This window comes from Thunnus albacares, chromosome 6 (genome assembly GCF_914725855.1).
Source record: "Thunnus albacares chromosome 6, fThuAlb1.1, whole genome shotgun sequence".
NCBI lineage: Eukaryota > Metazoa > Chordata > Actinopteri > Scombriformes > Scombridae > Thunnus > Thunnus albacares.
This window is the reverse complement of record NC_058111.1, coordinates 2,577,389-2,593,688: the sequence shown is the minus strand read 5'-3', so window position 1 is coordinate 2,593,688 and position 16,300 is coordinate 2,577,389. Positions and strand designations below refer to the sequence as shown.

At 41.6% G+C, this 16,300-nt stretch overlaps 1 protein-coding gene across 5 annotated transcripts in view; it reads right to left on the bottom strand.

Annotated features, from left to right (window-relative positions):
• Positions 1 to 16,300, bottom strand: part of plekhg2 (pleckstrin homology domain containing, family G (with RhoGef domain) member 2) — a 126,281-nt gene that overhangs the window by 79,091 nt on the left and 30,890 nt on the right. For 4 of the 5 annotated variants that reach the window (XM_044353718.1, XM_044353719.1, XM_044353720.1 and 1 more), the window contains exon 3: positions 2,043 to 2,587. In XM_044353718.1, coding sequence (XP_044209653.1) covers positions 2,043 to 2,587 — 545 coding nt within the window. Of the gene's footprint in view, positions 1 to 2,042; positions 2,588 to 11,287; positions 11,390 to 16,300 lie in introns of those variants that run through there. The other variant, XM_044353722.1, reaches the window with a different exon arrangement.

The following is a 16,300-nucleotide window of genomic DNA, read 5'->3' as shown; positions in this document are numbered from 1 at the left end:
GGAGTTGACAGTCAGGAGTCTTGGAGAAGCGATGGAAACGTGACATCACATCCTGGTGATGGATCTGCTGACATCACAGCGTCTTGGACGCGTTTTTGATGGCAGCTCTGTGTCAGTTATATAGAGACACGTACTGAACGCTGCCCAGAGACGATGAAGAAGAAGAAGAAGAGAGCTGACGGTGGGAAAACGTCCGCCGCCATGTTTGGTCTCTCCAGTGAGGCGGAAGCTTCAACGACATCTAAGCCACATGCTTCCTGTACGTCATCGTCACATTTTGCTTTTACTGTTACATCAACTTTTCAACCTCATCCAGGCGTAAAAACTTATTACTCATGATTTTTTAATGCACATTGATTGAGGGATGGAAACCAACTTAATGAACTGATCTACTAACAAGTATTGTTAACCAAAGCCTGATATATCTTATTAAAAACATGTCAGTGAGTCTCATCGCTGCACTGGGTCACATGTTCCTTCATCAGGAAGAGTTTGGTCACGTTAGTTTGTTTAGAAACGGATCCAAAGACTAATAACAGTGTCTTGTTTTAATCGCTCTCATGTCAGTTTGGTCCATTGTTGCTGTTGTGTCGACTGTCTGCAGAGTTCTGAAGATGCACATTCAGTATTGAACCACACACGCAATCATAAAAACACTGTAATGTGTGTGTGTGCGTGTGTGTGTGGAGGCCAGCTGCAGGTAAACTGGCCCACAGGCATTCACACCTGGCCAGTAAATCTAGGCTACAGCAGCTCCTCCCTCCCACACACACACACACACACACATGCACACACACATGCACACACACACACACACACACACACACAGCTGTACTGTGGTCTCGGCTCTGTTTCTATTTATTCGTGTCCTACATCACATCACATCGTGTACTTTTAATGAGCGAAACAACCTTTAAATGTAAATCCATGACCATGGTAACCATAGCAACCAATCAGCTGCTCTGTTGTTGTTGTTGTTGTTGTTGTTTGGTAGGGACTGGAGCTGTACGATACATGTTGCCACAGAGCTGAACGTGTGTCACTTCCTTCACATAATCTCATGTTAGAAACCAGAGTTACAGCTGTTGTTGTTGCAGCCATTAAAGGAAAGTTCTGTGGTTTTTTGTTTTTTTTTGTGATATTGTGACATCACACGTGAGGAAGGGGCGTGGCCGACCCGTCATTCAGGAAGTATTGAGTGATTGATTGTTCCTTCTCTCTATAACCGCAGCTCCACGGCTGCAGTGAGTCAAGTATTAGCAGGATTTCTACTTTTAGTTCAAATCACTAAAAATCAGTTTTCTGTAGATTTTTTTAATGCAAAGAAATTAATGTGTTATAAACTGATCTATGTCTGAAACTAAGTCCAGTTAAAATGAGTTGAAAAGAGGCTGTTTCACAAGATTCCTATGATACATTATTGATATAGTTTACATACGTTCAGTAATCAGGTTAGTTCTAAATATGCTCCAGATCATTTCATTATGGCTGCAACTGATTATTTTCATTATCGATTGATCTGGCAGTTATTCTCCTGATTAGTAGATTAATTATTTTGTCTATAAAATGTCCAAAAATAGTGAAAAATGCTTGTTATAATTTCTTAGAGGCCATGGTGACGTCTTCAAAATGTCAAATATTTTGTCTAATCAACAGTTTTCTATCACATATGATGCATAAAAGCTTCAAATCTTCACATTTGAGAAGCTGCGACAAGCAAATATTTCACATTTTTCCTTTAAAAATATATATTTTCTATCAATCGACTTATCAACTTATCGTTGCGGATCAACATTGTAAACTGAATATCTTTGAGATTTTGACTGTGTGTCAAACAAAACAAGACATTTGGTCACCTTTTGAACTATTTTATGAAATAATATAGATTTTATTTTCATAGTAAACCAGTGGTCTTCATTATTTGTTTTCATGGGAGCCAAACTGGAAGGACACAAAACACCAAAATCCACCAAAACCATCCAGTAAACCTGTTTTCTTCATGTTATATGTGTCGTTTGTTGTTGTTGTTGTTTGGTTTTTACCTCCACGATGCTCTTCAGATCTCTGACGTAGGCTTGTTCCGTCTCTACGATCTCCATCACCACTCTCTCCTGTCGTGACAGCTGCCTGGGCATGGGCACGGCCGGCGCCGCCGCCGTCGCCGCCATCGGATTGGCTACGTGTCCATTAGAGGGGTGGCCTCCGGTCACCTTGGCGACACAGACGCCACCTCCTCCAGGAACTCCTCCTCCTCCTCCTCCTCCATGCGGCGTGACGAGGGGAGTGAGGTCCAGACTGATGTCCGAGCCGTTCCTCTTCGGCGTGGAAGACGATGACGAGCAGGCGTTGTAGGTCGGCACGGCGCCGTACGGCAGCGAGGACGAGGAGGACGAAGAGGAGGAGGAGTGGGAGGCGTCCTGCAGGGAAACGGAGGAGGCGGAGGAGGAGAGGGAGGCCGGGCGCTCGCCGTCCGAGCAGACGGTGTTGACGGAGGTGCAGGAGGAGGACGAAGCTCCTCGCTCGCCTGATGACATCATCCTACCCACAATCCCACTCAGAGACGAGACTGAGGAGGGACGCTTGGCGGCTGCAGAGACACAGAAAGACAGAAACGTTTTAGTCCAGCTGATGATTCGATCAAGAAAACACATTAAAACCAATTTTACCCCAAAAAGTTGAACAAATATATCAGATCAGAAGCAGAAGATCAATAATCTTAAATTAAAAAACAGGATTTTTTAATCACGAAACCAGACAAAAAGAAACGTAGCAGGAAATCAACACTAGAAGCTCTGATGACTCATCAACATTAATATTGAAAACCACTCTGTAAAAAAGTTAAACTCATGTTCATCTAATAAACTCAGTTTGTGCTGATGAAGGCGTCTCGTTCACTTCACTCGACGACGAAGCAAACGCCGTCGTGCCAAAGACGCGACTTTCCAACTTTCCAACACAAGAAATTAGTAAAAACCACTTGAAACGTCACCGCAAAAATACTAAATGAGACCAGTCTCATGTTTAATACACGTCTCAGATCACTGCTGGGCTGAAATAAAGACTCTGTTCTAGAGTAGAAAACTCTGTTTGCTGCTGTTTAAACAGATAAAACAGCTGTAATAATATAAAATATGTCTTCATGACCAATATTGAACGTTAATAAACACTTAAAAATTGTTATATCTGCTTATAAATACATTATATTGTGATATTAATTAATTAGATTTGTATATTTTGTTATTTTACCTGTTCTTGTTTTTATTGTGATACTCTTGAGTTCACCGACAGTATAACAACCATGTGTTGATATGACATTAAATATTGAATCTTATTAGATTCATCAGTGCTGAACAGGAAGATTAGAAGCAGTTTGAAATGAGCTGTCTGATAAAAAGCAGAAGTATTCGACTAACATGCTAACTGCTAGCTGATAGGAAGTGTTCAATCTCTAATCGATCGATCAATCGATCCAAAAATCCATACAGTAGATTTCCCTCCAGAGCGGCTGATACAACATCAACGTTTCTCATTTACTGATTAAAATCAGCACATCGGAGCTTTAAACAGTCAGATGGAGAGTTTTACCTTGTCTGCTGCTCTGCTGGTTTTACTGAGTTACACACACATACACACACACACACGCACGTGCACACACACACACACACACACATGCATGAACACAATGTGAATGTGTGCGTGCACTGGCGCTGTGTTTTCCCCAAGTTAAAGCTAAAAACCATCCACACACCTGCACTTTTAAACTGTTTCCAAAATAACCTGCCGGCCAACAAGACCTCTCTGTGTGTGTGTGTGTCTGTGTGTGTGTGTGTTAATTACAACCAACGGTTCTCTACTCAAAAAAAAAAAGTTCTCTACCAACCTGCTGATCAATCAAACCGTCCTGCAGCAAACAGTCCAGCGAGTCAAATGATTTTCTGATCATTAAATGAAGTTGGACTGTAAACCTTCAGTCTTCCTGAGTGTGAACAGGAAGTGTGTGTGTGTGTGTGTGTGTGCAGTGGTGCAGAGTGTGTGATCACCACTGACTGACTGACACAATGATAACTCTTCTTCCCTTATTTAGTTAATTCTTCCATTTTTTCGTTATGAAACAAGCTGCACGTATCCAAAAAGACTCCCATTGCATCATCTGTACATCCACATCCTGAACAAGTTTCTATTTTCATCATCATCAGCTGTGATGTATTTTACTTCTTTTAAACTCTCTGAAACTTTAAAAAAAAAACAACTTCCCCTTTTTGAATTGATCAAGAGTTTTAGGTAAAGTTTCCTCTTCGGTGTGTTTTGAAACATTAAAATACATTTCATCACTTTAAGTTGTGTTTATTGCATCTTATTTTGTCTGTTTGTTTGTAATTACAACTTCCTGTCTTGTCGTTTGATGCGCACAGGCCCCAAAAAAGGCATTTTCCCACACACACACATACAATCATGTGTGTGTGGGAAAGGAACAGCTGTAAAATGATGACTCATTTTATCATCAGAATTTGATCCGTTGAGTCCGATAAGATTTGGAGACGTATCATTAAACTATTTTATCCCCCTTAAAGTGAGCTCCTACTAACGAATAAAGCATCTCCTGAACGCTGTATTCTTCTTCTTCTTCTGCATACAAAAGTATAAAACATTCCCGTCCACAGTGAAGCTAAATATCGGGATATTTTTATGATGTTTTGGCAGGTTTTGGTCTCCGATCGGCCGATTAAGTGTCAGTCAAATCTGGAGAAACTGTATCCGAATCTCGCTGTGAAAACAAGACGTCAGGAAGCTGCACCCATCCTTCAAGGACCACAAAAAAAGCTTTTCCTGCAGTTGATTGACAGTTTTTCTCCTGGTTCCTCCTCTAATAAAACACATCCTCTCGTGTTTAAAAATATACTTATATCCTCTTCTTTCTGTCACAACTACATGAGAAACGTATCGTTTCCACCCAGACTACACCTGTCCTGACCGTTGTTGGCACAGAGAGAGAGACTCCCAAGAAGTATTTAAAATTCATTTAAACTCCAGACATCCTGACAGGAGGAATTTCCGAGCAGAGAGTGTTAAATGAGAATATTTTTTCCACACGGTATATAACCCATATAAGAACCTCGTTTTCTTCTCTTTTAGGTGACATTTCAGAACGTCCAGAGCTGCAGGTTCTTACAGGAACTGTTTCAGCAGCTGCCAACAGTGTTGTAAAGCAGTTAAGCCTCATACACGCTAAACATGGTGACAGACTTACACTGTACATGTGGTTTAAAGGCTTGTTCCACATCAAGAGGTGATGTTTAGTTTGGGAAACCAACTTTTTTTTTTTAATTAAAAACTTGTTGGCTGGTTATAACATTAAAAACTCAACACACTAAAAGTCACTGGGTGAAGATTCTGCCCAGTTTGGGTCAATATAACACCGACACAGTACTGTGTTTATGTGACCCAGAAAGCTGCTCAGAGTTAAAGGTCTTTGCACACTAAGTCTGTTTTTTTTTTTTGTCCGAAATTGTCGCACGTTAAAAAATAAATACGACGTTTACACACAGACTCTGAAAGTTTCGTCCGTCATTAAAGTTTTCGGAGCAGATTCAGGTTTTCTGTGTTTTTTTACAGAGGTGTTTGACCACTCAGAGCCACCGTACACGCAAACAACACAGCCTGGAAACACTGATACTATCAGCTGATCACAGGACAATTATTGATCATCATCTGGTCTGTATGTTGCAGCGTTTTGAGGCGGATCCAGTCGAAAGGCTGATCACCTGTGATCAGGTGTGTGTGTGTGTGTGTGTGTGTGTGTGTGTGTGTGTGTGTGTGTGTATGTGTATGTGTGTGTGTGTGTGTGTGTGTGTGTGTGTGTGCTGCCAGCTGCTGTTCAGGATCAATCAGATCGTGGACATTGTTGGTCTGTTTTTTACTGTGTGGTTCTTTCACTTACTTGACGACTCCCATTCTGTCTCGTATTGCAAATTTTCGCAACGAATATAGTAATAAAACACATCAGACTCAGTGTGCGAGGTTTCTGTGCGTAACGATTTTTGTCGGATGACGGATTAAAAAAACGCATACCAAAAAAACGGACTTGGTGTGCAAAGACCTTTAGTGTTATTTTTTTAAATTTTACTGTTGGGTTATTTACCCAAACTAAAGCTTGTTATAATCTATTCTTTTTAAACAGACATGTTTGTTATTGATTGTTAATAACTTGCTAACAACACATTTGTGACAGTTTTTAGCTTTTAAAGCTTGTTGTGTGTAACGCTGGTTCAAAATGACAGAGTGCTACCGAGTAAAGTTAACTCAGTGTTGTGTTAGTGTTAATATTGACGCAGAAAGGGTAAAATTTTAGTGCAAAATAATTATTAATTTAAAAATTTGTTGTTGGAAGTTGAAAGAGGAGGGTAGCGAGGTAGGGTTCTCTCAAATACGCCAGTTCTAGTCTTTGTGCATCGTAGGGATGTGCAGAGATCCCAGTATTTGTATTTGTATTTGTTGAGGCAACAAAATTATTTGTATTTGTATTCAAATAAAAGCTTAAAAATCCTGTTTTTGTTCTTATTACGCTTTTAATTTTATAAAATTAAAGTGCTTTATCTCTGGGGAACACCCCCAACTCCGGGAGTGATGTCCAACTAAGGAAATGTGCGTCATGTAGCAGGTGGATGTGACTCCCCTCGCTGAGACCTGCTGATAGACGTCACAGCAGAGACACACAGCGATGTAACCGACCTGCACTCTGGTATTTAACACGGTTTATTTTTCTTCCTGAAAACAAATAATTTTAAAATATTTGTATGAAACAAATATTCGTAAAAGAAACCTCATTATTTGTGCTTTGCCGGATAACGTATTTGTATTCGGGCACACCCCCTAGTGCGTCGAAGTTTGTTTCAAGTGTGGAACTGACTCATTGCTGCCTCTAGTGGCCGACGGGGGAAGTGTGACTGCAATTCAAAGGGTGCATGAATAAACGCAACACCCTCATTAATTTGAATGGTATCTGGATTCTTAGTAATGTGAAGCTGTATGTGAGTATTTCTAATGTTTACGTCACAATCGTCACAAAGAAAGATAAAAGTAGTTGCTGTGGTAACGTTCCAGAGTTGTAAAATCCCGTCTGTGGGCATGAACGCCACTGTGCAGCATTTTGGCATCTGAGAAGCCTTTAAATGCATAAATGGAGCCTTGCGGTAGTTCAGGCGTGTTCCATACACCCTCCAATCATGTTCATGGTCATGGTCACACAACCTGCCTCTCTCTATAGGCGGTCTATATAAAGTTCTGCATCCTCGCTGCTACACTGATTCAGAACTTCCTCTAAAGCCGACAAACTCAAACACATGTGGTTACAATAAACGTTTAAAACCTTGATGTGACGTCCTGACTTCTGTTACAGTAATCCAACTGCTCTTCCTGGATTGTATTTTATTATGTCTCGCCGGTACCTGAAGCAACACCATCAATGCAGCCTCCTGCATTGTTTCAATGCATGTCAGTCTGAACACCCACTAGGACACGCCGTACCTTCAGTCTGGCCACAGGGGGGCAGTAACGAGCCCGCTGCATAGAAACTTACTAACTTGTTGCACAAAGATGAGATTCATGCTTTGTCAGAAGTGTTTTGCAAGAACAAGTTTCAGTTTCACTAAAAGAAAATACTTCAAGGATGTAAGTTTGTCTAAGAAATTACCTTCTAGTTAATTTTCCCACCTTTGCTAAAGAGCGCCGCTCCCACACAGACCCTACGGAGCCAGTAACCATAACTGAAAGGAAGGATGTGTGATGATATCGTTCAAAGGAAGAGCTGGCGAAGTTCTTATTTTGTAGACGTTTATTAGACGATGGCCATCGGGTCCATTCCATATACAAAGATGGTCTGGGCAATGTACCACTGTCGATGCACAGCTTATATAGGGTTACACATCTGTATCTTATCATATGAATAACATGTTTTCCAGGGGCACTACCTCCGTTGGGAGCCATCCATCAAGTGATTGACAGCTATCTCACAACATAGTATGTGTCATCACATGCCCACATCTGGAACCGTTCCAAACTTAACCATGGATCCATTGTTTGTATCTAAAAGACCCCCCAGAAGGGCTATGCCATTTTACCCAAGGTGTCATACAGACCAGGGAATGTTTCTGTCACACGTCCAACATCCAAAATCAGTAAAATACATAGGGTCAGATAAAAATCATACTAACAATAACCACAACCGCAAAAAACAAATCTTAACCCTAAAAATTGTAATGATTGACTTTATGGAAACTTGCATTTTTTTCCTCTTAAAAAATGGGGGCCGTCCCCACATTGTTTCAATACCGTACGAAGATATTCATGACCCCACAAGATGAGTAATATCCATTCACACACACACACACACACACACACACACACACACACACACACACACACACTTAGCAGCAGCAGTTACAGCCTTATTTAGACATGGCATTCACGAAGGCTTCAGTTGACTTTGCAGCAAAAGAGTGAGTCAGTCAGTCAGGATGTGTGTGTGTGTGTGTGTGTTTGTCTAACTGTCTTCATTCATGAATCCTGTCTCTCTCTCTCTCTCTCTCTCTCTCTCTCTCTCTCTCTCTTCACTGACTGATACAGATCTCAATAGTTGTAATTGACCCGTCTCGTCGTTTATCGCCGTTTCATCTGGCTTTTAGTCATTCAGACGGAAGAAATCTGTGTTTCGGTTCCTCGCAGCTGCTTTTCAGACACGACGGTTACAGACTCTCTCAACCCGCCTCTTCACCATTTTAAACCGACCCTTCGTCGTTTATTAGATGAAATATAGAATTAAGCTGCTTAATAGAATAGAAGAGAACAGCTTTATTGTTTGCAACTCCCGTAAAACAATAACGAAAGTAAAACTAGAACGACAGATAAGATAAAAGAGCAATAAAGTGACGAACAACGCCCTGCAGTCATGATTAATACAAACCAAAACCAAACCAGAACAGAAATGTAGATACAGAGTGTTCATAAAAACACAACCTGTTAGTCACTGTACACCGAGGTTATTATTTACAGCAGCTGTCAGATACAGATATCAGACAGTAATAAAGAATGGACCCCTGTGTGGCTTATTTGGTGGCGTAGTGCAGTACGTGCGTGTATGTGCAGCATCATGGGGGGGTTTACTGATTCAGAGCAGCTCTGGGGGGGAAAAAGCTGTTTCTCAGTCTGGAGGTGTAGGCGTGGAAGGTCTCATAACGTCTGCCAGATGGAAGGAGCTCAAACAGACGATGATATGAGCGCGTGGAGTCCTTACAGACGCCGGTAGCTTCTCTGAGGCGGTGTAGATGATGTCCCCCCCCTCCAGGACTGGGAGCAGCATCCCAGTGATCTTCTGTTTGCTGGAGACGACCCCCCCCTGAAGAGGTTTCCTCACAGAGACGCAGTGTGTTAGATGCTTTCTTGACCGGTGTGGTGGTGTTAGTTAATAACTTATGGTCTGAGTTAAAAACGTCAGCACGTTAAACTGGGACTCATTTGAATGGAATGAATGGAATTTACTACCAGTACACAATAGAGAAATTAAAACCATGTCCACACTAAACCACCAAAACTGATAAACACATAGTTTTCTCTCTTCGTTTTGTTCCTCCGTCCAGACTAAAACGAAGCTTTTCCAAAACATCCTCCAGAGTGTGTAAATGTGAAAACACCAGCTCGGTGTTGTCGTGTGGTTCGGGGGGGAAAAAACGGAGGAACGGTGGCAGTAGCGCGGTGTTTCACTGGAAGAGGAAGAAGAAGAAACACAACGACAGTAATGGCGGACGGCTTCATGCGAGTCTCTTTATTGTATCGCCTTTCTCTGCTCAAACTGTTGGACTCTGCTGCAATAAACTAAATGTAAGGAAGTCGCTGCAGAAACAGGAACAGCACACCACTTCTTCTTCTCTGGTTTTTTCCGTGGCTGACTTGCTCGTCTGTCATCTGCATGAACATACCGCATGTTAAGTGTTTTTGCTGCATGTTCAGCTTTACCTTATGATGCATTTTGTGGTTTTCTGTTATCTATATCCTGTTCTGACAATTTCGTGGCACACGCCCATAAACAGCCGTCTGTTCTGTCGCCTCGGTTGCTAAGGGCTGTCGCTAAGGTTGTTGTCCTGCCGCTGTAGCTTGTTTACGTAGGAAGCTTCCTGAAAGTTGACCAATCAGAACAGACCAAGCTCATCAGGAGGGGGGCGGGGCTTAAAGAGACAGGAGCTAAAACGGCCTGTTTCAGACAGAGGCTGAACTGAGGGGCTGCATAAAGGACCAGTAGAAGATAAATAAGGAGTTTTTAACTGGAAATCATGTAAAGATATTCCAGTAGAGCCCCAGAATATAAATACAGAGCTGGAAATGTACGTCCTTTAAAGTTCCCTCATTCAGAGGGTATCATTCAGCGATATGTAAAATTGGCAGAACATTTACGTAACGAGGTCTTCAGCACGTCTGAAAGAGGCTTAACAGTCTCTCTCTCCTTATCCCTGCTGAGATCACCGCAATTTTCTTCTCACTCATAATCCTCTCCTCTCTCCCTCCCTCTGCCTCTTATCAGGTCTGGCTTCACTCCAACACAAAAACCACCATGACTTCATCCTCAGGATATTATAAACAGTGCTGACCTCATCACATCATCATCATCATCATCATCATCATATCAGCTAACAGAGAACTGAGAACTGACTGAGCAGTTGAGAGAAAGACTGAAGCAGATCCAGACTCTGATCAAAAAATCCAGATATTATTACGTGTAAGCAAACGGACAGACAGCCTGAAAGAGGAAGCTGAGGGTGGAAGTAGCACGGAGGGACTAAAAGATGAAGTCAGAAAGAAAGAACCACAAACACTGAAACGGAAACACGGTTTCAATCGATTAACTGAATGATAGATCTCAGTCATTCATAAAGTGTACGAGACAATCAATGAATTAAAGCTAAAGCTGAACTACTAGCTCGACTGAAAAGCCCACAGCTCGACGGACAGACAATAAATCAGATTGATAACTTATTGATCCATAAAAGTCAATAAATCCATATCTGAATATTTTGGGTACTTTTGCATTGAACAAAGGAGGAAGAGACTTCAGCACAGCAGATAAAAAAACACACATCCAGCGACGTGAATCTCTCTGAGAGTCATAAATAAATTCAAATATAAAACAAACCGATCAAAACTAACGGATCAGGACCGATCGGCTCCATCTCAGCTGCACACAGAATAAAACACAAATACATACAATCATTAGATGCATGTCAGAGGAAGAGTGACTTACAGTTTGCAGGGTTCCTGTCTGTCCGTGTGTGTGTGTGAGTGTCAGTTGGCCAACATGCTGTTAAAACTCTCAAAATGTGAATTTGAACTGAATTCTGTCTGTGACACTCAAACTGAAAACAACATGTTCGATTTCCTGTTGTTGGTTTTCTGTGTGTGTGTGTGTGTGTGTGTGTGTGTGTGTGTGTGTGTGTGTGTATGTGTATGTGTGTGTGCATACACCTGATTTAAAATGCAGGATGTGGTTTGTTTGACACATTTTTTCAACCTATCTCTCTCTCCTCTTCTTCTTCTTTTTCTCTTAAACGTACACTCAAGCAAAACCTGTTTCTATCACTTAGGAGGACGTTGCATTGACTTACATTCATTCTCTGGAGACTCACGCTAAACTTAAAGAGTCCTCCACAGATTTCACCCCCCACACCACTGACACAACTGATCAAAATCTATGCAGCAGAACCAGAGATATCGTCTCTTTTTATTGTGTGTATGGGTAGCGTTCTGCAAAAGTGTTTAGATGTTTAGATTCTTATGCATGATGCAACATCGTCAGGGATCCTGTATTGTTTAATGACAATAAACCAACTGTAACGTAAATACAAATAAATGAATGCTGATAACTAAAGGCTCTGAATACTTCTTGCAGCACTGATATCCAAAAACTGTGATATCTATGTAAATCTCAGAAATCACAGTACATGATTCACACCTGTAACCTACGTTTGACAACCTGTGATGTACTAATAGTTGAGCAGTAAATACACATCAAGAACACAACTGTAAAGGACCCCAAAACGTTCCATGAGGAACTCCCCCTGCCCGTCCCCTCCCACTGTCCTCCAACACGTGGACGGTCTTCAAACACGACGCCGCCTGCTAATTTTCTTGTTCCAGTGTTGTAAAGTCTGACAGCAACATGAACCTTTAACTCCATTTTCATGTGGGGGGGGGGGGGGGGAACACACGTCTCTGTCTCCGCGTTGCATAACTCTGAGAGGCTGACATCCACCCGAAAAACACAATGAGAGCAAAAGTCACGTTTACAGACACAAAATGATCACGAGGGCAAAATTAAAAAGGGTCGAGGTAGTACTTAAAGGGTAAGTAAGTAAAAAAAAATGTTAATCTTAATCTTAATCATTTAAAATCCTCATTACAGGATATCAAACCTGCATGTTTGAAGCAGTGAGCTGTTTGGATGCTGTTTTAAGGTGGAATTCCCCTCCTGTAAATACATGCTGTGAAACTATAAGGTTTAGTGGATTCCAGCGTGTGTGTGTGATTACAGTAATAACAGCTGGCAGAGCAGCTCCTCATTGTCATTATGGCTTCGACGACGACGATGATGATGATGATGATGCAACATGTTGGAGCTTCGCTGAAGTTTCCAAGAAAAGAAACAAAACTTTACACAACAGACTGACGCCTGAACAGAAGGATGAAAATATCTAATTGCAATTTTTCTCCAATATTGGGATTATATTTCTTTCAATTCAACTACAGATGTACTTATGATACTTATGACTTAATAAATGATAAAAAGACACAATTAAAGCTGTCTATGTGAGCTTCCACAACGGTTTCTTCTTTTCGACTGGATCATTTATGTAGAAAAAGACATACAAACATAAAAAAATGATGATGTTTCTTCCACAGAATGACACAGACATGCAGACGACTCACAGAATGAAAACTACAGCCGAGCACATTCACCTGCGACAGGTGTCATTACAGTAAAAATCAACAGCCGCCAGCTTAAACGTTCCCTTTCTACAGCTCGTTAAGACACTCTTAATTATGTGGGTTGTGATTAAAATCTTAAACTGGATATTGCACTCCTTCAAATGATGTTTTTCTGATCTAAAAACAATTAATTGTCCAGCCTCACATACTGTAAACCTGCTGAGAAGAAGATATTTAAATGGCTGAGACTGGCTGGCCATGCTCGCACTGGGATTATAAACTATTTGGATGATACGCCACATTTAAATGTTACACACACACACACACACACACACACACACACGTATAATTACAGAAAATCGTTCTCGACACGGCCAACTTTCTTGCAAATATGTTCGTTTCCCCCCCTGAGGTTGTCTTCTCAGGCTGCCCCCCCCCCCCCAACAACAACAAGCTCCAACAATCCAAACTCAGCAAAAACATTTCTAACCTTCCTCCTCAAACGGAGCCAACCTGACAACTGTTTCATGATTCATGGACTCTGACGGGGAGGAATACAACCTGACAGCTGATTCAGGGCAAAAACACTCTACCTTTCCAAACTATGCACTATAAACCCTCGGGGAGATCTTTTTCTTTTTTATACTTTTCCTGGAAATAATTAAATATTCTGATATAAGTGAGTTATGTGAACAGTCAGTATGTTTGTCCAAACACTTGATAAAACTCCTCCGTGGATGCAGTAACTTGTTGTTATTGGATGCTAATCGAGCGTCGACCCAACACCTGTCAGGCCTTCGGTGGAGATTTGGTTTCAACTTTTGGTTTTGGTTGGGACATTTTTTTATCAGACAGCCAAAATAAACAGTTGTGTATGTGTGTCTATGTCTCTTTTTTCTCTCTGTACACACACACATTCACACATTAAGAGCCTGGGGGGGGGGGTTACGTGGGGTTGTATAAATATGTTTGGATTGATTACAGAACATTCTCATTAGCTAAGCTCTGCTCTTACTTTCACTTCAGTTCTTCTTTTGGGAGTGATTTTCTCCAACATTAACGGAGCTTAGTGTAAGTTCAAGCAGACTATTATTCATTCACCCCCCCCCCCCCCCCCCCCGCCCGCCCCCCCCCCCCCCCCCCGGCTTCTCCTGCTCTCATATCGGGGCCGATCAGGATCAGGGGCGTCACTCTTGGTTTAAAAGATCAGCACGAACTCTATCAGGCTTATCATGTGTTAGCTGCAAAACTTTAAATCCGTTCGTCTCTCTGTTGCTGTCGTATCTGTGTGAATCGCCGCCGTGACCCTCCTCCCTCCCTCCCTCCCCCCTTTCAACCCCCCCCCCCCCTACTTCATCCCCGTCAGCGGGTCCAGGTCTGAGATCACCAGAAGCGGCTCCTCTTCTCATCATTCCCTTATTCATCACCCACCACCAGTGTCTAAACTCCGTCTGGGGGATATCTTATTCTACTCCGGCCTTCACTTCCCCCCCTTTATAAACGATGATGACATCACCATGTGATCTAATCGCCAAAGACTTTTCATCACATTTTCATCTAATATGCTTAATGTTCAATAAAAATTATTATCCACTTGTGGAATTGAAGTTCTTTAATTCAATGACATGTCTGAGCAGTTAGCTAACGACACCTGAAACTTACAGAGGATGCTAGCATGCTAATATCAATTAGCGCCATGTCATTATTTTGCATGTATTTGGTCATAAAACAAAGTATTTGGACCTGATGATGGTGCTAGATGAAAAAATCAGTAGATCAAAGTTTTTACAGTTCATCCTCTGAGGAACATGAATCTGTAAATAATTTGGTGCCAATCCATTGAGTAGATGTTGAAATATTTTATTTGACCTGTTGGTGGCGCTAAAAGGAAGTTCGGAGGATCATCCAAAGTCATTAGAATTTCTCCTCTAGAAACTTTGGACATGTGAACCAAATTTCACAGCAATCAATGTCTGAGCAGTTATTGCAAATTAGCTAACGGCACCTAACGCCTTAAACTTACAGAGGATGTTAGCATGCTAATATTAATTAGCGCCATGTCATAATTTTACATGTATTTGGTCATAAAGCAAAGTATTTGGACCTGATGATGGCGCTAGATGAAAAAAAATCAGTAGATCAAAGTTTTTACAGTTCATCCTCTGAGGAACATGAATCTGTATCTGTAAAAAATTTGGTGCCAATGCAAAATTTTGACCTGTTGGTGGCGCTAAAAGGAAGGTCAGAGGATCATCTGAGTAATTTCTCCTCTAGAAACTTTGAACATATGAACCAAATTTCACAGCCATCCATCAGATAGTTGTCTTGATATTTCAGTGTGAAGCCCAGTGACGGACCAACAATAGAGAAAGAATGTGTTGGGTAAAACTGCATTCAAGCCCCAGAGCCAATCAGTGTGAAGATAAGGAGATGGGAGAGTGGCAGGAAGCAGGGAGCGATGAAACTCTACACCGAATGTTTAAATAGGGGGGAATGTAACCTTAAACCAGATGTTTAAATAGTGGGAATGTGACTTTAGGCTCAAAGTCAACATTACAGCTCGACCCCCTCCTGTGGAGAAACTAAAACACGCGTGTTTAGAAATGAGACAATCATAGAATATTAAACCTGTCGACAGAGAAAATCTGACCGACTGCACACTTATATAAGTGCTCCAGTGATCTCTTTATATTTTTATAATGTTTGTTGTTGTTGTTGTTGGGAAAAAAAACATAAATTAAACAGAGAAATCCAGGAAAGAGAAGTTAGGAAAATGCTTCTTGTGTGTGTGTGTGTGTGCATGTGTGCATGTGTGTGTGTGTGTGTGTGTGCGTGTGTGTGTGTGTGCATGTGTGTGCATGTGTGTGCATGTGTGTGTGTGTGTGTGTGTGTGTGTGTGTTTTGGAAAGTGAAGGTTTCAGACTGCAGCAGAGATAAAGTGACATGTTGACAGAGACAGGAAGCGAGTCTTCTCACGTCGTCATTTACAGTACTGCGGACTGATGTTACAGCCCGCCCCGCATGACCTTTGACCCCTTTATAGTCGTGTGCCAAAGGCTGGGAACACACGCACGCACACACACACACACACACACACACACACACATATCCTCAGTTTCCTTGTGTTTACATTCATTCCTCTAGTCAGCAGGGAACTCCCTTAAACAATCTGCTAATTTTACATCGCAGTTCTTTCTGACTGTAAACTGTTTGTGTTTACTTCACATCCTCACTGATCATTGTCTAAATCATCCATCGGTCTGTAAATTGATTTCCTCCGTGCTGAGTAGGCGTCGCTTTCGGTTCATCTTTATAGAAATCAACAAGCTCA